Below are 23,987 nucleotides of genomic sequence, written 5' to 3' on the forward strand. Positions count from 1 at the left end.
AAAATGGATTCTATTGAAGCTTAATACTACATGTGCATTCATTCTAATCATCCTACCCTGATAACGACAGATATCTACAATAAGTCCATCTACTCAAGAACTAAGAATGTTACATTTTCAATTACTCAATAAGTCTGCAGGACAACTGCATACCACAATATTTTTCACATTTGTCAGATTTTTTGGAACCCTGTAAGATCAGATATCTTGTAATATTATATATCTATGTATTCATCACCTACCTATAGGAGTTAAAAGTTCCATCAGAGTCTAAAGTAGAACTTGTTCTTCTTCCATTTTGATTTGAATCTCCTGGAAAAAAAATTTTTAAATACTGAGATTATGAAACTTGAGTATTTCAGTTGAAAAGCTACTGTGTGACAGCTCCATGCAGTTATTGAGTCAAAAAAACAAATATCCCCTTATCCCTCCCCCAAATATCTTTTGTAATCAGAGTCCTTTAAACAAAAAATTCATTTTGATGTTAAAATATAGACTAACACCACCACTCCTAACCTGGATAGGAATACTACAGAAGTAATTGTAAACAGGAACAAATGAAGTATAATATAGCCATCTTCTGCTTATGAGTCACAGACAAAACTAAAATTTATATACCATTTAATCACAAACTAATGTTTAAAAACAAAGGGCAACTTTTTATTAGTGTCCTGTCCACTGGCAAAGTCAAAAGAGAGCAGGTAGACAGCAGACTTGGAATACCCTCCCCCGGCCAACCTCACCCCCTGGCCCCCCAGTCCTCCACTCTCTAGGAATCTGGTCTGCAGAGAGGGAGAACAGAAAGCTGAGAGGTGGTGATCAAGAATGCATTCTATAAAGATGCAGACCTACTAGAGAATGGACTTGAGGACACGGGAAGGGGGAAGGGTATGCTGGCATGGAGTGAGTGGCATGGACATATATACACTATCAAATGTAAAATAGATAGCTAGTGGGAAGCAGCTGCATAGCACAGGGAGATCAGCTCGGTACTTTGTGACCAGCTAGAAGGGTGGGATAGGGAGGGTGGGAGGGAGACGAAAGGGGGAGGAGATATGGGGATATATGTATATGTATAACTGATTCACTTTGTTATAAAGCAGAAACTAACACACCACTGTAAAGCAGTTATATTCCAATAAAAATGTAAAAAAAAAAAGTGCATTCTAAGGAGGTTTTTTTTGTTTTTTGTTTTTGCGGTACGCGGGCCTCTCACTGTTGTGGCCTCTTCCGTTGCGGAGCACAGGCTCAGCAGCCATGGCTCACGGGTCTAGTCACTCCACGGCATGTGGGATCTTCCTGGACCGGGACACAAACCCGTATACCCTGCATCGGCAGGTGGACTCTCAACCACTGTGCCACCAGGGAAGCCCTAAAGAGCTTTTAATACATCTTAATAGTCTTCCCCAAACTTTATGTTTTAACTGTGGGCAAAAGTTCAGCAGTTTAAAAAAATAAAAAAACAACAACATCAAAAGGTATTTCTGCCTCATGTAATAATATCAAACTTTTAGGGAAAAAAAACAATTCCTCTCAAGCATATTCATAAAATCAAATCAGAGCAAATTCATACCTACAGTTTAGAGATCATAGAATAAAAATAAATTTGCTAAAGAAGTTTAAACAAATGCTTGCCAATACCATAATACATCTTACTGACAAGATATACATCTTACTGACAGAAAATTAATTTTAGCTTAAAATTTTAAATATATACTTAAAAGCAGTTTTTAGGAAACCATAAATACTACTATTAAATATATCATTTATTCTTAGAAACAAATTAAATAGACCAGAATCTGATTAAATTTTATACTCCTAATTCCTATAATGCAACTTTCAAACATTAGGTTATATTCACTTTTAAGATATTTAAAGCTTAATAATTTAAATGATTTATTCAATTGTTATTTATACTTTCACTCCACTTTGAACATTCTAAGGTACCACGGGAGATTATCACAGTGGTCCTGGTTAAGTCAAATAGTAATTACAGAGCTTTCAGTTTAGAGGTGAGATTATTTTAAATTACTAAATATAGCACTTAAGGTATCATACATATATGATTATGTTGCTCATTAATGGTTACTGAAAGTGAAAGTGTAATTTTAATGATAGCTACCTATTTTTCTTTGCACATTCTATAGCTGACTGACTAGTCAAAAATGTTGGTTCTTTTCAAAATCTTTGCAGCTGCACCAAACTGTTTAGAAGAATGAGAACTGGTCTGAGCTCACTTACTGAACTTTTAAGTCTACAATTTTTTTCAAAATACACTTTCAGGTTTTGGGTTTTTTTTTTTCATTAAACAAATACCCTAAAATGGATTACAGCATTTGAAAATGTTGCCAAATTTTATAGAAGAAAATAATCCAAAACACTTAAATGTTTAAGATCAATCTAGTTGAGTATACTGTTAATTCTTTGAAAACATGGGTACCGTAAGATGACTCATGCAACATACTTCATTTGCTTTTTAAAAAAATTAATGGTATTATCATAAATAAACTAAAAAGATTTAAGGAAAATTAGTCTCTCCCTGTCTTGCTAAATGAAAATTTCCTACAACACATGTTATTTAACAGCTTGCAGACATTTCCTGTAAAATGTTCCACAATCAGCACAGAGTAAGTACTATATCATACATTTAAAATATAAGCTTTGTCTTTAAAACTAAAGATTATGATTACTTAAATACATAAAATCTAGCCAATGGAATATTTCTTGCCCTCTGCTTATATTTATCATAATAAATATAAAATACTTCAAATAATTAAGAGATTTTCAGTTTTTTAAACACCAAAGTTTTGTCATCAAAATACATCACAAAAGCTTTCCTCATTTTATACCTGTATGGAAACGAATATATCACATTAAATGTAACCCTCAAAGGATTGTAATAAGGAAAAACAGCAGCTTTTCTTTCTCAAAAACATACCAAATAAGGAGTACAGTTGTTTCTCACAATATTAGAGAAACGATTTCAGAGTTTGCTGTATGGGGAAAAGGCTATAAACTTTTGAAGTGGGAAAACTGCTTTGTTCCTTCAATCCTCTAGATGAAATTAATTATAGCAAATATTTATGAAAACATCTGTTCCTTACAGTTATAAATTCTTAATTTTAGTATGGACAATTCCAGGCTCTTATTTTGGAAGGTAACTGTCTGACAATTGAAAGGTTTACCAAGGAACAGACAGAATTTGTAATTCTGGAAAATGGTATATACAGTGTGCTATATCCAGTAGAGATTTTCATTTCTGTGAAACACTTGGAGGGGCTTAAAACTGGTAACCAGGAGAGATCAAAGACAAACAGAAAGGCTCACTTTTCATTTAAGCTGTTATACAACAAAAACATATCTGTTTCCCAAGAAAAGACCAACTAAGAATTAAAAACAAATGCTACTTTACTATCAACCTAATCTGGAGGTAAGTATAACAAAGTATTAATTTTATCAGAATTTTAGTAAGTCTAATGCCAATACAGCCATGGGAAAGTATATGTAGTGTTCCTCAAAAATAACAACAGAGGGTGCAAGAGAGTTTAATATGATGTTTTTGTAGCTGTTCTGATTCTTGAACTAAGTTGTCAGGTAGCTGTAACTCTAACAAGGATACATAGGTTGTTTTCAGACTTTCCCTCTCTCTCTCTCACAAACACACAAACACACACACGCAAAAATACATTTTTAAAGTAATCTCACACAAAGGCCTTTAAATGACCAAACAGCACAAATACTTAAATATGTTTTAAGATAACAGAGTTCCTTTCATTTGCTTGAAAAGTAATTTAACAGAGGAGTAAATTTTAAAAATACAATTGTGACTTTAAAGGTATTCCAATATTTAATGTAAACTAAGCCAGTAAAATAAAATGGATGTTTACTGAGTAAATTTTAAATAAATTATAAATTATATACAATATATAACATACAAATTTTGTATGTCACTATATGTATGTGTAAGATTGTACAACATATACATTTGTAGGAATGATTCATCAATTATCTGTGACCATTACAGTTTAAAATTTACATAACACATTCATTTCTCATTAATTGGTAAGTAACTTTGTGAAATGAGTTCATAGCATTCATAATTAAAATAAGTTGGCTGATTTAAAAAAATATGCTCATAGTTACATTGTTTTTAATGAGGATACAAAGAGCATAGTATTTTCCATTAGTAATTCTTAACATATATGTATCTAACTTATTAAAGCAATAATATGTATAACGGTGACTTAAATAGGATAAATTAAATTTGGACTCCTTTTTTAGCTTTTACTGTAGTCATGTTTAGCTAAGAGCATTTACAGTATCTATCTGTGCACTGCTGAAACCATGATGAACTAAGGTTTACAGTAGATTTCCAGAGTGCTTTTTATGTACAAATACCTGCTTTTTAAGGGAGGATGAAGATTTTAAACGAGGCTAGGTTAAAAACAACCAGAATAATGCTGTAAGAAAGCACACCTACTCAACTGTGCCTTCTTCAGTTTACATGTTAAAAAAAGTCAAGTTTTAGAGGATCACATGGTACTAAGTATGAATTCTGAAAAATATTACATAAGTTTTAAAAAGGCTGATCTCTGAATTGTTAGAGAAATGTCATCATGTATGTGTGATTAATTATTAATAGTAAGGGGAAAATATTTGGTTCAAACTTAAGTTGAAAGCAAACTTATGGGTAGCCACATTTTAGTTGTGATAGGATAATATGGCATAAATGAATAGTATAAACACCTAAAACCTTGTGTGTCTTTTAAATGAATGAGGATTACTACTGAAATGTTTTAGTTAAATCTGAAATCCCATTCAAAGTGAATGATTCAAAAAAAATCTATAAATTAAGTATACTCATGCACTGACACAGTTAAGGCAAAGCATAATAACTGAGCATCATCTATGAAAACAGTAGCTGCAAAGGATATTACCTCATTTCAGGAATCAGGTAAACAACAGGCTCTGTAGGCTAATTATTTATGCTAAAAATCTAGGACCACCCATTAGGTTTAAGAGCCAGGGCTCAAGTAAATACAGGAAATTTGTTTATTTAATAATTTTCCATTTTCTCTATCATTGTTAATTTATCTACATTCTAATGATTTAATGGCCATATTTAGTTCTCTACATAATATTTTCAAATTATTAACTTAGATAATGAAACTCAGATGTAAAACAAATACATAGGAACTATTTTAAATAAATAACATTTCAAGTGCACAATTTTAAGAAGATAATACTTCTGTTATTCTTTTTAAATATTGAACAGAATTCTTTTTAAAAAGAAAGCAGAATGACATCAGCAGAGTGGCAGAAGATACAGCTCAAAGTTCTCATCCTCCCACAGAAATGTCGAAAAACTAGAACTGTCGGAACCAACTTTGTAATGACTCTGGAAAATAGTCAAAGATTTACAAGAACCAAGTGAACAATGAGCCAAGAAAAAGGCAACTGGAAAGCTTTGTGGGGTTTTTACTTGCCTGTTCTACCATCTCCCTAGATCAGCAGCAGTCTTGAAGAAGTAAGCTAATTCCCAGTGTAAGTAAGAAGTAAGCTAGTTCCCAGGAGAATAGTACCTAGTTCTGGAGGGAGCAGAGAAGACCATATTTTCAAAGTATTGTGTAAATCAATTCTAACTTGTTAGGAGCTACCTGAAAAACTGACATAAGATGTTCATCTCTTTTTCATCTAAATAAAAAAGAGGAAAAAAAAAATGGTGGGCTTTGCTCTTGTACCCACTGCAAGTCAAATTAAGAGCCAGCAGATGCCTGGGGCAAAAGAATACAATCAAAACATAAAATAGACCACCTAAGGCCTGGGAGAAAAAGCTAGCGAGAGTTTCTTTGAGAAATTAGGACATTCAAAAGCACCTGGGTATGCAGGGGAACACTGCATAGATATGGGTATGCATAGAACACTATGCACATATCCAGGGAAAGATGCAAGATGATACAGAAACTGAGAAGACCCTTAAGTTTCCACCTGAAGCTGACCACTAGGAGGAATGCAAGCTTGGCTAAATGATGAAGGACTGCTGCAGCAGAGACAATCTGAAAAGACAAGGAGAGGTTCGGGGTTTTGCTACTCTTCTTAGCTCCTGGCATTCAGAAAATCTCTGTTAAAATCCTAGCTGAACACAACCTAAGAGATAAAGACTTCAATGACTATGTATGTCAAACAGTAAGTCTTTGCAAAAATAAAAAATATTTCAGGAGAATAACTAAACAAATGGACTGAAATGGTCTTCCTGAATATAGAAAACAAACCCAGGAGAAGGGGAGAATCTGATTTCTGGAGAAACCAATATAATATTTAAATATCAAGCTGTCAAAAACAACAAAATCATGAAGCATACAAAGAAACAGGAAGCATGGCTCATCAAAGGAATGAAAATAAATTGACAGAAACTATTCCTCAGAAATAACTGGATTTACTAGACAAAGATTTTGAAACAACTGTCTTAAGGATGTTCAAAGAGCAAAAGGGAAACATAGACCAAAAAAGGAAAGAAATCATGTAGAGAATAAATCAACAAAATGACATCAATAGAGAGGTAGAAATAATAAAAGGAAATAGAATTTCTGGAGCTGAAAAATACAATAACTGAATTGAAAAATTCACTAGAGGGGCTCAATCACAGGTGTGAGCAGGCAAAACACAAAAATAACAAAGTTGAACGTACGACAATGGAAATTATGGAGTCTGAGGAGCAAAAATAGGAAAAAAAGTGAAGAAAAGCGAGCATACCCTAAGAAACCTGTATGACACCATCAAGCACATCAACATATGCATTATGAGAGTCTGAGAAATGAAGAAAGAGGCAGAAAGAATATTTGAAGAGATAATGGCCAAAAACTTCCCAAATTTGACGAAAGACAAATATCTACAAATCTAAGAAGTTCAATTAACTCTAGGTAGGATTAACTCAGAGACTCACACCAAGACACATTATAAGCAAACTGTTCTAAGACAAAAACAAAGAGAGAATCCTGAAAGATACAACAGAAAAGTACTTTGTCACAACAGAGAATCCTCAGTAAGATTAATAGATGATTTCCCATCAGAAAACATGCAGGCCAAAAGAGTGGGATGATATGTATGTATAGATATATATCTATATATATCTATATCTATACATAAAGTGCTTTAAAAAAAGGCTATCAACCAAGAATTCTATATCTAGCAAAATATTCCTTTGAAAATGAATGAGAAGTTAAGACATTCCTAGAAACACAAAAGCTGAAACTAGACATACCATAAAAGAAAAGCTAATGGCAGTCTTTCAGGTTGAAAGGAAAGAATACCACACAATAACTCAAAGCTGTGGGAAGAAATAAAGATCTCTGGTAAAGGTGAATATGTGAGCAAACATAAAGCCAGCATTGTTGTATTTAAGGATTGTGATGCCACCCTTTGTTTCCTACAGGATATAAAAAACAAATTGATAAAAATAATTATAAGTTAATACAACTGAGCAACAATGTATAAAATGCAATTTATGACACAACATTAAAAGGGAAAAGGACAGAGCAGTATAGGAGCACATATTTTGTATGCTATAAAATTAAGTTTGGTTATCGACTTGAAGTAGATTGTTAAAAATTTAAGATTTAAATTTTATCATTTAATCCCTATGATAACCACAAAGAAGAGATCTAAAAATTTACACAACAGGAATGAGAGGGAACCAAAATGGTCACTACAGAACAAAAACAGAAAAACACAACAAAACACAAGAAAAAGCAGTAATGGAGGAAATGAGGGGAAATAAGGTATAAAACATACAGAAAACAACAGCATCATGGCAGAAGTAAGTTCTTTCATATCAGTAGTTAACTTAAATGTAAATGGATGAAGTTTCAATCAAAAGGCAGAGATCAGCAAAAATGGATTAAAAAAAACATGATGCAACTGTATGTTGTCTACAAGAGACTCATTTAAGAACCAAAGTAAAAGTATGGAAAAGAAAATAACCAAAAAGAGAGATACTTGGCTATTCCAGTATTAGACAAAATAGACTTTAAGTCAAAAACTGCTACAACAAAGAAGGACATTATATATTGATAAAAGGGTCAAACCATGAAGAAGATATAACAATTACAAACATATGCACCAAACAATAGAACACGAAAATATATGAAGCAAACATTGACAGAATTGAAGGGAGAAACAGTTCTACAATGAAAATTGACAGAATGTCTAGACAGAAGATCAGTAAGGAAACAGACTCAAACAAGATTGTAAACCAAGTAGACCTATCAGACATAAAACACTAGCCAACAACAGATACAATCTTCTCAAGTGCACATGGAACACTGTCCAGGACATACCATATGTTAAGCCATAAAACAAGTCTCAATATATTTAAAAAGACTGAAATCATACAAAGTATCTTTTCTGACTACAAAGGAATAAAGCTAGAAGTCAATTACTGAAGGAAAATGGGAAAATTTTCAAGTATAGTAAATGCAAATATGTATGTCTATAGATGGAAAAACAGGTAAGTGGTTGTAAAATTTTAAGAAAAAAAAATGCTGATGATGATCTTTGACTAAACTTTAAAGTAATTCCCAGGAAAGAAAACACTTAATGAATTGGTAAAATTAAACTCCCCTGTTCAGTTTAATGAAATTATAAAGTAGACATATTACAGCATCATGATTAAAAGCTAAGGCTCAGGCAAGATAGACCTGAGTACTTGCTCCACCATTTACTTTCCCTCTGACTTAGCTGTTCAATATTTCAGTTTCCTCATCTGTAAAATGAAGATAACAGTTTCTACCACAAAGTGTGGTTATGAAAATTAGATAAGTGCAGATAAAGAGCTTAGTTTAGCATGTAGCACAATGTAAGTTCCTTGATAAATGTTAGCTATAAAGGAATAAAAGTAGAAGTCTATTGGTGCTATGTAAAGAGAATAAACTTATTCATAATTTAAATAACTGAAAATTGTAACTCTTCTTAGCAATTAAAAAGCATTATTTCTACATTGCTTTTTTTTTCTTGGCCCACACTGCACAGCTTGTGTGATTTTAGTTCCCCAACCGGGGATCAAATCGGGGCCCTCGGCAGTGAGAGCATGGAGTCCTAACCACTTGACCGCCAAGGAATTCCCTAAAGAGCACTATTTCTGATAAAATTTATAATTAACAAAACTTTATTCCATGAATTATACAACTCTGTGCAAGATTTGTGGTATACTTTAATATCCTTCCTGATGATGATATCAAACACTGAATATGATACAAAGAAAGCAAGTGGAAAAATAGTAAAATTAAATAAAATCAGAGCCTTGAAATATAAAGCTATCTAATCCATGAGCTGAATATATACGTTTCTTGGTATTGATAAAATGCAGATAAAGAACTAAAACTACAGTCAATCTAGTAATAAACTAAAACTATCATATACAGGATAGTATACAATATTACACATGCATCAGAATAAAACAAGCTTTAAGAAGAATTCATTAAGGATTCTGAGACTGAATGGAAACAAGGTCTAATTCCAAAAATAATCACAAATATAACTACCCAACTTAAGTTAACATGTAATAACACACAAATGCAAATATTTCTATTTATTTTCATTGTCATTACTGGACAAATTGCTGTCTCTCCAGGCATTCCATGGATTTAAAGCTGCTTGATGTCTCAGAAAAAAACAAAGTAGACCAGGAATCAATCAAGTAAAGAGGATTCCAATGCAAAATTAACCTCTCTGGGTCCTACCATCCACATCTACAACAAAGAAGGGCAGGACCAGATCAGACCAAGTTCATGAACATGCTGATCATCCAAATCACCTGGGGACAGGTATTTAGGGTGTGGGTGTGTGCGCATGTGCACGCATGTGATGTGTTTGTGGGAGAGAAAGAGACTGAAAAAAAGGATGAGATTGAGACAACCGTGGGTGTCGTCCAGGATCCTCTACTTTTAAAGGGTTTCCTAGATTATTGTGATGATCCCAAAGTCTTTCCTAGTATGAAATGATAAACTTCTACTATGCTAAAAGTGACAGTCTCTTGTAGAAGGCAATTTAATTTGCCCCAAACAGGGAGAGTGCCTCATGTTTCGTCATTTGCTATGAGCTATCAATGAGGCACAAGATTTGGTCACATCTTCCAGCAGTAGTAGAGGACTGCTTTGAGATATGCCAATTCTGCACATTACCCTATGTGATCAGTTGCATGTACTGATTATTGCAGGAGGGTGCACAATGGAGCTACCCAGCAGAACACTGCTATTGGCCTGTGTGGTCCTCCTGTGGACCACCTGGGCTTCAAAAGCACCTTCCTACAAAGTTACATAATGCCAATGCTATAATTTAGACAATTACAAATAAGTAGATAAACAGTAAAATAGATTTTAAAAAGAGCTTCCTTAGAAGTAAATGTTTTGACAAAGAATATTTGAAAATAAAGTTTAAAACTTGGAGAAAGGCCAAAGACGATTATTATGTAATTTGCCCTTTGCTACAATTTTTCTTAACAAAAATACAAATAATGACTTGGTTTAAATTTTGACTGACATTTTTAGATTTTCTACTAGTCTTACACAAGTTTCAATGAAATGCCTCCCATCCACAACAACAAAGACAAAAACACACAGTAGCTTTTCAAAGATAATCTAACTGAGACCTAGAGAATTCTAAACCTGACATCAAATTACGTGTTCAGTGCCTAAATAACATAGCAGAAGTCATATACATATTATCTGCTAGATAAAAAGAGTACATCTGCTATTGAAATCCTATTTCATTTTCTATAAATATTTCAAATAACTATAAAACATGTATATTACTTATTCTTTTCAGTATATAAAAAAAGGAAATATCTTTTTCTACAAAACAGATTCCTTTGAGCAATTCTCATTTTCACTACTGATTATAATCAATGCTAGAACTTTTAAGATTGTTTGACATGAAGGGGACATAAAATGTAAAGACACCATTAACCTCAAGTACTTAACTTTGGATAGTTAATATTAGATATCCCCCTTTTTGGTATAAAAAACTAAAGTGGGACTATTTGAAGGATATAAATTACCATCCATGAACTAGGGTAAATCATTCTATTAATGTCTTTTAAATGACAGCTAACTGAACAAGGTCTTATATCAAAGATCTACTTAAAAAGCATAAAGGGGGTTTTAACTATAAAGTCCCAAAGCTCAGATGAAGAACCAAGGGTAAATATTCTCAAACCTATCTCTAGTTTTAAAAACAATTTACTAAACTAAATTACATTAAATATAGTAATCTAAAATTCTCAAAATATCAAAAATTTTCAAGTGTTTGCCATTTCCTTCAAATAAAAAAATTTGAAAAATATTTTAATTGTCTATAAAAATGTTTTATTTCATAAATTATTTTTGTTTTGACATTAAAGAATTGTACTAAAATACAATTTTTAAAGAAAAATTCTAAATATACAAACTGATTTCTATTTATCCTTTTATGGTAAAGTCTAATTATTTATTAGTGGAGATGATTTTTTAAACCTAATAACTAGTTTTAAAATGGTGACACCTTTAAATTTGCTAGTAAATGTGTAACATACTAAATTCAACTATCCTTGTAGAGTATTAAAAATATCATTCAAAGTATTTATTGATCACTTTATCTAAAGTAACAAATAGTTACCTAGACAAATGGGCCTAATTAATAAATGCATTTATGTACTAATTCAAACTTCTAGTCTTGCACCTGGATCACATGATAGCTTTTCTACTTTTTAAAATTCTTTCAACAATCACCAGTTAAGCACCTCCTATGTTTTAGTACTAGTGATATGGTGTAAAACAAAGGTCAAAACCCATCCCTGACATCCTGGAATTTGTTGAAAGTTCAGCAAAGAAGGACAGTCAAATCAATGTACAATGACAACTTTCAAAACTGCTACAGAATAAAGTCACACAGCCTACTGTAAAATAACATATGAGAGAGAAGGGGGTCCCAGGCCCAAAGGAGCATGGAGAGCACCCCACTTGGTATCTGCATATGCCAAAGTCTTTAAAGGCCATGCTAAGAATTTTAGTCCAGATAAAAAGGAAGTCAGTGAAAGAAGGGTTTAAGCAGAAGTAGAAAATGATGAAGCCTTTTAAAAGATAACTTGAACTAGGGAGGAAGTAATTAGAGTGCAGGTGTAGGGGGAAGAGTGGATGGAGGGAGACTAAGAAGCCTGCATACTCCAAGGTGAAAAATGATGACAGAACAGTCATATTGATGATACTGTTTTCATATGATCTTAGGTACAGTAATTTACCATTTTTAAAACTCATTGCTATTATTTGCTGAGAGGCTACTATGTGCCAGGCACTGTTCTTGGACACGGAAGTACCACAGTGAACAAAAGAGAACCAACTGTGTGTGTGGGTGCAGGGGGGCGGGGGGAAAGAAAATAAATTTTATAACAAATAAATTCAGATAATCATAAAAGCTTAAAAACAAAATACAACAGATTAATGTGACATCCAGTGACTGGGAGAGGGTGTTCTCTGCAGGGAGAGGTAATATCCAACGAGATTCTAGTTATAAGGAAAAAATTAGCCATGCAAGGGACATACAGCAGAAGCTGGCTTTTAGAAAAGAAAAAGAAAAAAAAAAAGGCCACGGTGGCTGGAAGGCTAGGAGTAGAGTAGCATGAGATGAGGTCTGTGCGACAAGGAGGGGCCAGAGAACTTGGGGTTTTATAGGAAGGAAGTCTAGATTTTACACATATAATGAGAAGCCATCATAAAGTTTCAAAATGATGAAAAAGATTATCTACTTCAGGTTTGGAAAACATTATTTTAGCTGCTATGTGAAGATTAGATTGAACAGGGAGGGGCAAGACAGACACTAAGAGATCAGTTGGGATCTGGATCATAGGATAACCTGATAATACAGAGAGACAACTGTATACTTAATACTAAGGTAGTCTAAATAAGGGTGTGAAAATTGAAATCCTTTAAAATAATTTGAAATTATTTCCATGGTGGAAAAATAAATAATTGTGTTCTTAATATTTTATTTCCATATACAATTATCTGAATTTGATTATTAACAAATTTATTTATATAAGCTGCTTTCTATATAGACCAGTAATTAATCTGGTTTCTAAATAAGATTGACATCTGAATCACAAAAAAAAAAGAGAGAAAAGAAACAGTAAAATAGCACATTATAGATTATTAATAGGATTTCCAGTACCATCCAACAAGGAGGACCACTGCAAGCCTCTCTCTCCCACTGATTACAACTAAAAACTCTGGGCAAAGTACAAAAAGCAACTTCTTGAGGAATCTGAAAAGTAAATAATAGCAGACATACTGGATAACAGAGTCAAAGATAAGTGGTGGTGAGTGGCCTGTTTGGTTTTTGTTTTTCCTCCTTTTATATCCTAACTTTGAGCTCAAGTCAGGCTGAATCTGAGAACTAAATACCGGGTATGAAGAACAAAAACTCCAACCCCATTTTTCTGAGACTGGGAAAAGAATCTTTTCCCTGTTGTTCACTTCCAACCTTGCTACAAGACCAGGACTAATCATAGAACTATACTGCCACCGTGGGTGGGTGACAGCAGTGAGGAAGAAAGCTATCTTTCATAATAGAAAACTAGGAAAATGGGGCCTCTGTTGTGTGAACATTGAGTGGGGAATCCCCATTATGTTTTCTTTCTCTTCCTCTTATCAATTTGCCACAAAAGCAGGCCCATTCATGTGGATCTGTATGACAGCACAAGAGGCAAAAGTTCTGATAAAACAAGCCAGAGAATGTACAGTTAGTCTCAAAAAGAAAGCCTTGGACAAGGGGATTCTCTAATTCTATATATGAACTGACACAAACCATGGGTTCACCCCTAAGATGTATACGCTCAAAACGTACTCAAAGAAGCACAGCAAAAGCTGTGAGAACTGACCTATGATATAAACTATCGCCAAAGTCCCAGATTAAAACCCTGAGAGTCACATACAAGGTGCAGACTCAAAAAGCATAGAAAAGATTTTGAAAACTGAACTGACACTGGAACTAACACCCACAGAAAGTGAACAAGAATTTGTAGGTTGAACCTAATTGCAATGACTGCCAAGTGAAAAGAAAAGGAAAAGAAAGCAAAAAGGAAAGAAAGAAGTAGAGAGGAAAGAAAAGAGAGACAGGAAAGGAAAGATTTCTCCAGTGGATTCAATGAAATCTAGAGTTTCAAAGCAAAATATTCAATATGTTCAGGATACAATCTAAAATTACTTGATATACCCAAGAATCAGGAAAATCTGGCCAACTCTTAAGGTATAATACAATCAACACCCATCAACCCTGAGATGACCCAAATGTAGGAATCAACAAAGATTTGAAGAAGCCATTATCACTTTTCTCCAAGAAGCAATAGTGCACACTCTTGAAATGAATGGAAAGACAGAACTTCACAGTATGAAAAAAAAAAACTATTAAAAATCAAATTAAACTGTTACAGCTATAAAATACAGTATGTGAAATACAAAAAAAAAATTTCACTAGGTGTGCTCAATAACAACATGGAGTTGACAGAGGAACGCGTCAGTGAACTAGAAGGTAGATCAATGCAAGTTATCAAATCTGAAGAAGTGAAAGATAACAAAAAAAAAAAAAAGGGGGGGACTTCCCTGGTGGCACAGTGGTTAAGAATCCACCTGCCAATGCAGGGGACATGGGTTCAATCCCTGGTCAGGGAAGACCCCACATGCCGTGGAGCAACTAAGCCCATGCGCCACAACTACTGAGCCTGTGCCCTAGAGCCCATGAGCCACAACTACTGAGCCCACATACCACAACTACTGAAGCTCGCGCACTCCAGGGCCTACGTGCCGCAACTACTGAGCCCATGTGCTGCAACTACTGAAGTCCATGTGCCTAGAGCCCATGTTCCACAAGAGAAGCCACCTCAATGAGAAGCCCATGCATGCAAAGAGTAGCCCCCGCTTGCCACAGCTAGAGAAAGCCTGTGCACAAGAACGAAGACCCAATGCAGCCAAAAAAACCTTAAAAAATAAAAAATAAATAAAACGAACAAACCTCAGGGAACTGTGGGGCAACACAGACTCCTGGTAAATTTTTGAAATTCAACCATTTTTAAAAACATTATCAGAATCACATTATATAAATTATCACTATAACTATCTTCTCATTAATTGTATTCAAATATAGTTTCATCATAAAGAATAAATGTAAATATTATCTAAATAAAAAGTGAGATTATAATAGAATAAGGAAATTAATTTGATCCACTCTAGAATTCACTTATCTTTCATTTCTTGGATACATTTTATTTTTCCATTGTAAAAGAAATACATATATTATACATTAAAAACTTGTACATTTGAAATAAATTATTCAGATAAAACTAACCAAATTTAAAAAGAAAACAATTTTGAAAAAAGAAAGAAAAAAAAGAGAAAAGGAAAATCAACCTACAATATAATTACATGGCAAAAATATTTTTCTGTCTTCTATAAAATTGAAAACACACTACATAAACAATTTTGGGTTCTATTATTTCATGTATTTTAAGTATAAGAATATCTGCCATGTTATTTTAAAAGTGTTTTAAAACAAAATTTTAAATGAGTGCATAATGCAGCTATTAATGAATGTTCTATAATTATTTAACCAATATTCTATCAATATTTTCATATTTAAAATAGTTAGCTGTGCTTATATAACACTATAAGTATCATTGTGCATAAATCTTTCCCTGGCTGCCTTAAGATAAAAAAATAAATTGGTTGGTTGAAAGGTATTTTTAAAATTATAAAATTAACAGAAATTGATAAAAATTACAAACATGATTATTATGGAAAACTTTCAAATGCAGAGTCATACAAGGAAGAAAATTAAAAGTCATACATAATTCTACTGCTGTTAGTATTTTCACATATTTCCTCAATTTTTAATGAAATTCACTATATTCTATAATTTGAATATAATAGTATTTGTTTTAATACTATTTTAAAATGACTTTCAATGGCTGCACAGAATTTTCAACAATAGCTGATCTTTATGGCATAGGCCAAAATAACTATAAACCACTAATAAATAAATATATTCCTACTGCCGTTCACCCTAAAGGATCCTATACAGAACTGTCCATGTAAGAAATAATTTGAAAGTCAATGGCTGAAAGATGAGCATCTGCATTTTGTGAACCTAGATTTAGTTACTAAAGAATACTCATTGTTCCCCCAAATCTATTTTCCCCTTTTTCTTGGGCATATGGCAACCCAGTTACAGAATACATTTCACAGCTTCTTCATTCCTGGATGCAGCCCTGTATGCATAAGGGATAATGGAAAATTCTATTTCAACTGTTTAAAAATATCCTGATGCCTTCCTTTTTTTCCCATGGACTAGAACATGGGAAAACAATAACCAAGGCTAATTCAAGCCCAAAGAGTAGCTATTACCTAAGAGATGAGAAGATATCAAGTATTGGTAATGATGTGTTGAAACTACAGCCCTCATACATTGCTGGTAGGAATGTAAAACAATGCAGCCACTTCAGAAAAGAGTATGGCAATTTCATCAAAAGTTAAACATAAATTTAACATATGACCCAGCAATTCTTCTCCTAGGACTCTATCCAAGGGAAATGGATATACATGTCTACATGAAAATCTATGTTCAAATGTTTATAGCAGCATTGTTTGTAATAGCCCCAAACAAGAAATGATATAAATATCTTTCAACCATTGAATAAACACACAAAATGTGGTATATCCATACAATGAAATACTATTTAGCAATAAAAATGGAACAAAATATTGATATATGCTACAACGTGGTCAGACCTCAAAAACATTAAGTGAAATACGCTGGACACAATCACAGGTAATGACCCTCTTTACTCCTAATAATAATCCTTTCTCTGATGTCTACTTAGTCTAATATTAATAGTTATTGCGGTTTTCTTTTCTGTAGTGTTTTCATGGTATAACTTTCTGAATCCTTTTATTTTTGATATTTCTATCTCATTTGTATTAGTTTTCTATTATTGTTATAATAAATTATCACAAGCTTAGCAGATTTAAACAACACAAATACATTATCTTACAGTTCTGTAGGTCAGAATTCTAATACAGGTCCTCAACGAGCTAAAATTAAGGTGTGAGCAGGGCTGTGTATCTTATTGGAGCTCTTGGGAAGAATCTGTTTCCTTGCTCGTTCAGGTGTTCAGAGAATTCAGTTCCTCAACATATAACCATAAAAACATCTGCAAAATTCTTCCTGCCATGTAAGGTAATACATTCACAGGTTCTGGAAGTTAGGGTATAAAAATATTTGGGAGGGAGGCATTATTCAGACTGCCACACCATTTTATTTAAAGTATCTTGGGACTTCACTGGTGGTCCAGTGGCTAAGACTCTGTGCTCCCAATGAAGGGGGCCTGGGTTCGATCCCTGGTCAGGGAACTAGAGCCTGCATGCTGCAACTAAAAGATCCTGCATGCCTCAACTAAAGATCCTGCATGCCTCCACTAAGACCTGGTGCAGCTAAATAAATATAAATAAATAAATATTTAAAAAATTAAGTATCTTGTAGATAGCAAATAACTGCTTCTTGTTTTTTAAAATCTTTTCTGACAATCTGCCTTTTAACTGCTGTGTTTAGACTGTACATATTAATGTGATTATTGATATGGATGAATTAAAATATAGCACCCAACTACTTGTTTTGTATCTGTTCTTGTTCCATCTATTCTTTATTTCTTTTTTCCTCATTTTATGCTTTAAGTTGAGGATATTTTATGATTCCATTTGATCTCCTCTACTGAATTATTATTTATATTTCTGTATTACATTTTTAAATAGATGTTCTAGAGCAGGGGTTGACAAACCCATGGCATAGGCCAGCCAAATGTTTTTGTATATTAAATTTTACTGAAACAGAACTATGCCCATTTGTTTTTGTACTAAGGCTGCTTTCAAACTACAGTGGAAGAGTTGAGTAGTTGAGAGAGAGGTCATAAAGCAAGCAAGCCTTAAATATATATTATACTGTCCTTTAAGAAAGTGTTTCCTGACCCGTGCTCTAGGCTTACAATACAGTGTATGCATATTTAATTAATCAGAGCTATCTTCATACAACATTATATAGTCATGTGTAATGTGACAACCTTACAACAGTATATTTCCAATTCTTCCCTCTCATCCTTTGTGCTACTGTTGTCATGTATTTCACTTTTATATATGCTGTAAACACAAAACATATTGCTACTATTTTTGCATTAGACACTATTTTAGAGCAATAAAAAAGAAAAAATAGTTTTACTTTCACTTATTCCACTTCCAATATAGTTTCTCTTCTTTGTATAGATCTCAGTGTCTTTGTCCTAACTGTTCCTTCTGCCTGACAACCATCCTTTAGCATTTCTTATAGGGTTGGCTTGCTAATAAATTCCAATGGATTTTGCTTATCTGGAAAAGTCTTTATTTCTTCTTCATTTATTTCAAATATTTTTTCATCAGGTATAGAAATTTAGTGTGAGAAGTTTTGCTTTTCCTTTCAGCACATTAAAGATGTTACTCCATGGTCTTCAGCTTGCATGATTTCTGAAGAGAGATTTACTCTAATTCTTACTTTTTCTTATATCTGTCTGTAATATTTTTATATTAGTTTTCTATTATTGCTATAACATTTTTTTCCAGTTGCCTTTCATTATTTGTCTTTTGTTTTTATCAGTTTGAATATGATATGACTATGTTTTGAAATTATTTTTGTTTGTTTTCTGTATTTATTATGCTTTACATTCTCTTAGCTTCTTGGGTCTGCAGTTTAGTGTCTGTCATTAATTTTGGGAAATTATCGACCATTAGTTCTCCAAACATTTCTGCTGAACCTCTCTTCTTCTGGGATTCCAGTTACATGTACCATTTGATACTGTCTCATGGTTCTTGGGTGTTTTGTTTGTTTAATTCCTAGTTCTCTTTATGTTTCAATTTGAATTATTTCTATTGACATTTTCCAGTTTATTGATACTTCTTTTATCTCTGTCAACTCTACTGATAACCCCTGTCATAGACATTATCTATATCTGTTGCTTTGTTTTCTATTTCTAGGCTTTCAATTCAACTTGTTGAGATAATTTTCATCTCTGCTGAAATTAACCATGTGATCTTGCATATTGACCTACTTTTCCACTAGAGTCTTTAACATGTAATTCATAGTTATTTAAATTTCCTTGTGAGACAGTGCCAACATCTGTGTAACAGTTTTAACTGACTGTGATGAGTACTTTGTCTCTTTTGAGTGTTGGTTTTTTTTCTTTGGGGGGAGGTCCCTTGCCTTTTCATATTCTTTTTAACTTTTTGCTGAAGTTCTTATGTCCTACTGTTATCAGGTGTACAGTAGTAGAGACTAAGGTAGTTTTTATGCTTAGAAATGATTACACACTTCCTTCTACTAGAACTTTAGCACAGGGGTTTGAGTTAACCTAATCAGGAGTTGCACTAGGTTTGAATTTTGTAGTTGCAATGGTTATACTTGGGAACCACAGGCTGCAAATTCCTATATTGATACACCGTGTTAGGGATGGGGGATATAGTTTGCCAGATTTTTTTTTTTCATTCTCACAACTGCTCCATATTCAGTCTAAATCTTTGTAATCCAAAAAGGTCTGTCTCTTGTAAGTTACTTAGAATTTTACAGTTATTATTCTGGCAGCAGGGAATGAACAATGGGAGAGAGTGTTCTTTGATCTTCTGATTAAGTCTTAGTCTTACGTGAGCACTGTGTCCCTAGGTCTCACGTGTATGCCTTCTCAGTGATCCTTCCCCTCACCTGGTATAGTTTTCGTCCCTGTAGATATTCCTGCCCTTTCCCTAGGGGCTGAGGTTTATTTTTTTCCCTGTTCCGAATCCCCAGCTACAAAGGGATTCACCAGTGTCCTAAGGCACTGCAGTTCTCCCAACAGAATATGGTTTTGTTCTGTAAGAGAACAGAGGGAGAAGAGTCCAGATGGAGTATATTGCTCCTCTTGCTATGGCTGCTGTACTACCCCAGTTCTTCACCACACAGGAAACTTTCTTTGTGTGGCTGATGGGGTTCAGGAAGAAAAATCCACACAAGAAAAACAGGCTCTCCTATTTTCGTGCCCCCACCCCCATCCCGGGCTTTTTTCTCACCAGTACGCACTTGACTTCCACAATTCAACAATCATTTTAGTTGAACCCTTTCTATAGGTGTCTGGCTGCGTCATGCCCAAGTTAGTACTTGCACCTTGCCTCCCTCTGCAAGAGAAAGGTGTTTGTCTCTCTCTAGATTCTAGACCAGTTCATTGGCTTGCAACTTCAGCACTCAGTGGGTTCAAGAAAAGTAGTGAACCTGCTGTCAGTCCAGCTTGTTATTGTTGTAAGTTTGGAAATGATTTTTTCCAGCTTTCTACAACTCTGGTCAGAAAACTGAAATCATCCCAACTATTTCTATTTAATTCTACACATTATGATTTTCAAAGCTTACCATCATAACTTTCCATTAAGTTCATGCATTCATCAAATGTCCACATAAAGCTTACTACATGGCAGGCATTGGGCCAGAAGCTGATGCCTTCATTCTGCCAAAGTTTAAGCAGTTAACTAATGTCTGCCATACCAAATGCCTCACCAATAGAAGCTGACCCAATTTCTAATCTGAAGGTCAAGGGAAAAGATTTCATGATTGCATTTACATGTAGTTAGCTTCAAATAAATATTGCAGTTTTGATTCAAACAACTTCAAAGACTTTATGTGATGCTGTAGAGAATATATATATGAATAAGATAAAAACTTTATCTCAACTCTACATCACTTGCTTATAAAGAAAGCTTTAAAAATAATACTGTGGAGCACACTTTATCAATAATCCACAGTTATACATGCTTAAGGAGACTGTTAAGGCACGGCAAAGTGATTAAGGATCACTATTCATGGGTAACAGACATATGAATTGAAGGCACAATGCCTTAGAAAAATAAGGAGTTTTCCTTGCAAAATTTATCCAATAAGTTTATAGCAAATAGCAGACAATGACAGGATTTTTAAAATCCAGTAGGATATATTTATTATATTATGGGAATATATTACATGGAATTGAGGGCAACCTCCATGGAATGTGGTCTATTCATATTTGTACCTCTAGCACTCTGGTGGTAAGTACTCAGTCTTCAATCCTAAAGGCTGAATTTTTCAGTACATCAGATTTTACTGGAGACAGATACTTCAAGCCAATTCTGTTCATATGAGAAATTAAAGTATATAAGCCAATTAATTAATATGTTTTATATGGAGCAAAAAATATCTGTGAGAAGGATCAAGTATTTGTGAGAAACTAACCACTATAGTCTCTACATGTAAGAAAGAGTACCGCGGAAATCAAGGTTTCGGAATGTAAGTTGATAAGGAAAACACCACAGTTTCGTAAAAGGAGATTAGAAGACTCTAATTTTAATGGCTTCAAAGTTTTCTAACTTGATAAATGCAGCCTTCCACATCTCTGGAGATAACTACTGAGAACATTATGATTGTCTAAAACAATTGCTCCTTCTGCAGCTAATGCTCAAATGGTTATTACTAATATTTATTACTTTCCATTTCTAGATTAAGTTATTCTCTAGGTATGCTAGTAGCATTAGTTACATTACAGCCAAGTTCTTGATCTGGTCTCTCAGTCATTTTGCCTCTCTAATATGACCATTTCTACTATGTAATCTATTTTACATAGATTTTATAGTGACTCTCAAAAGGTAATGTTTTTAAATTTTTCAGTTCTCAGTGTATATGCCCCACTATTTCATTTTACTATATATTCTAAAAAGATAAAAGATGAGGGATTGCTTAAACACCAATGAATATCTAACTCATAGGGTTATGAAAGTTAAATTTAAAAAAAGATACTACACAGAAACATTGGTGATCATACAATAAAAATTATCTTCAATATAATAGTGGGTTAAAGATATTACTATACTAGCACATGTATGATTCAGTATTTTGATTTAAAAAGCGCTATAATTTTGAGTTATAAAAAGCTCTGAGAACTGGAAACAGAAATGCAGTCTAGGATAGATTATTCAGACTAATATAGAAGTCTTGGCATGAATAATGAGATAACTGTGGTTGATCCACAGAACAGTTGGATTATGAACCAGAATATGCAAATCAGGTAACTATTTATGATAATTATTAAAATGTTAACTTGCAAATAAAGCACAGAAAATAACATTCTACAGTAGGTTGATTCAAGCACAGTACAGGACAAGGCTGTATAATTAGAAGTATATGTACTTTATGGTCTGTATTACTCTGAGGCATGTCAATATCAAAGCAATAATGCAAGTTTAACTTCATTTTCAGTTAGGATAACCGTTCATGATTTCTTTACACATATATACACAGGCACACGGGAGCATGCGCACACATACACCTCAGTCTGGTTGAAAGTCTCCTTTCCTTACATTTCCAACAGGTTTTGTTAACTATGTTTTACGTATTTACTGTGGGCTTCTCTCAAATCCCAGACTCTTTCACTTCTATATTCAGTAGGTACTGCGTTGTGCTGATTTACTGTCCACAACACTTTAATGCTGCTTACATTGTTCTTCATTTGCAAAAACACCACACTCTTTTCCCTGGCTTCATAACCCAACCCATGAACTGCTACTTCTCTGAAGATCTGGTATCTACTTTTGTTTTCTCCATTAATAGTTCTAAAAATAACTGTCAGAATAACCTTCACATAAATAACCATGTTTATCAAGGTAAGACATAAGTCAAGGGCTTGCAATGCTCTGTGTGTGTGTGTGTGTGTGTGTGTGTGTGTGTGTGTGTGGTTTTACCTGATGACTAATTCAAATCTAAACTCCCAACCAAAGATTCAAACGTCCCTGTGAAGTGGTCTTTCTCACTCCATATTCTAAAACAGACTTTGGTTTTCATCACACCCATCACCTCATTTTATTTGTCCTATCTATGCTCTGAATTTCTGCTTTATTGATTCTGTTCTTTACTGCTTCTAACAGATATTTCACCTCAGCTATTAAATTTTAATTGCTTATCATTTCTTTTCAGCTCTCTATCTTTTCCTATATCTCAGCCAGATTTTTTTCACCTCAGTCTTTTAACATTTTTCATACTTTGTTTCAAAAGAACATGTATGCTCTTACTGAAGATACAAAGCATTTTTTAAATAAAATTTAATTTTTTTCCTGGATTTAAATCTTTTCCATGAATATGTCTTTTCTCTGTCCCCTAATAACAATGTTCTCCTTATTTCATACTACTGAATCCTTTGGTCTTTGTTTGGCTGTTTACTCATTCCTGAAACTCTCATTTCCTAATAAGTGGGAGAGAAGGGGGAGGTGGGGGGGGGTGAACTAATTTCCTTGGTTTCCTTCATTACTCACATATTTACATTTAAATCTTTCAGACCTTAAGGACTTTTGCCAAATTTCTATTATTAGTTGTCATCTGCTTACTATGGCTCTAAAGAGAAGAGCTCTCCTGGGATCCACTGCTTCCAGTCTATATAAAAGAATAATAAATCCTGGATAAACTGAAGCATTACCTTCTCTTTAAAGATACAGCAATAAAAATTCAATGCCAGAATGTATAGGTCCCATGGTCTGACACACATTCCTGGCATCAATTTTCCTATTTCCAAATGAAATGTGCCATTATCTACCTTCTTTTACATTGACCACATTACATTTTCAGGAACTTCACTTCTGAATAAAGCAAGGCCCTAACAGGTGAATAATTGGTGGTAAGGGGTCAGTATGGTCATAAAATGGTCCTCTCTGTTAGAAAGCAACTCTCTTAGAGCAGAAAAGAACTTCTTTCCTCAACAGCCTGGTATCTCAGAGGTACAGAATGCAACGGAATTGAACACCAACTAAAACAAAAATTTTTAAACCTACTACCATTCTGTCTTAACCTGCTACCATTCTGCCTCTGTTTTGGTTGGTAGAAGCTCTTCATGTTGTCTGGCAGGTTGT

General features: G+C 33.7%; 1 protein-coding gene across 22 annotated transcripts in view; it reads right to left on the reverse strand.

The window, feature by feature from the left end:
* TBC1D5 (TBC1 domain family member 5) overlaps nucleotides 1–23,987 on the reverse strand; it is a 567,716-nt gene that overhangs the window by 273,064 nt on the left and 270,665 nt on the right. For 21 of the 22 annotated variants that reach the window (XM_067033841.1, XM_067033850.1, XM_067033846.1 and 18 more), the window contains one exon: nucleotides 243–312. The exons of the other annotated variant lie outside the window; for it this stretch is intronic. In XM_067033841.1, coding sequence (XP_066889942.1) covers nucleotides 243–312 — 70 coding nt within the window. The remainder of the gene's footprint in view (nucleotides 1–242; nucleotides 313–23,987) is intronic. 22 annotated transcript variants of the gene reach the window in all.

This window comes from Kogia breviceps, chromosome 5 (assembly GCF_026419965.1).
Source record: "Kogia breviceps isolate mKogBre1 chromosome 5, mKogBre1 haplotype 1, whole genome shotgun sequence".
NCBI lineage: Eukaryota > Metazoa > Chordata > Mammalia > Artiodactyla > Physeteridae > Kogia > Kogia breviceps.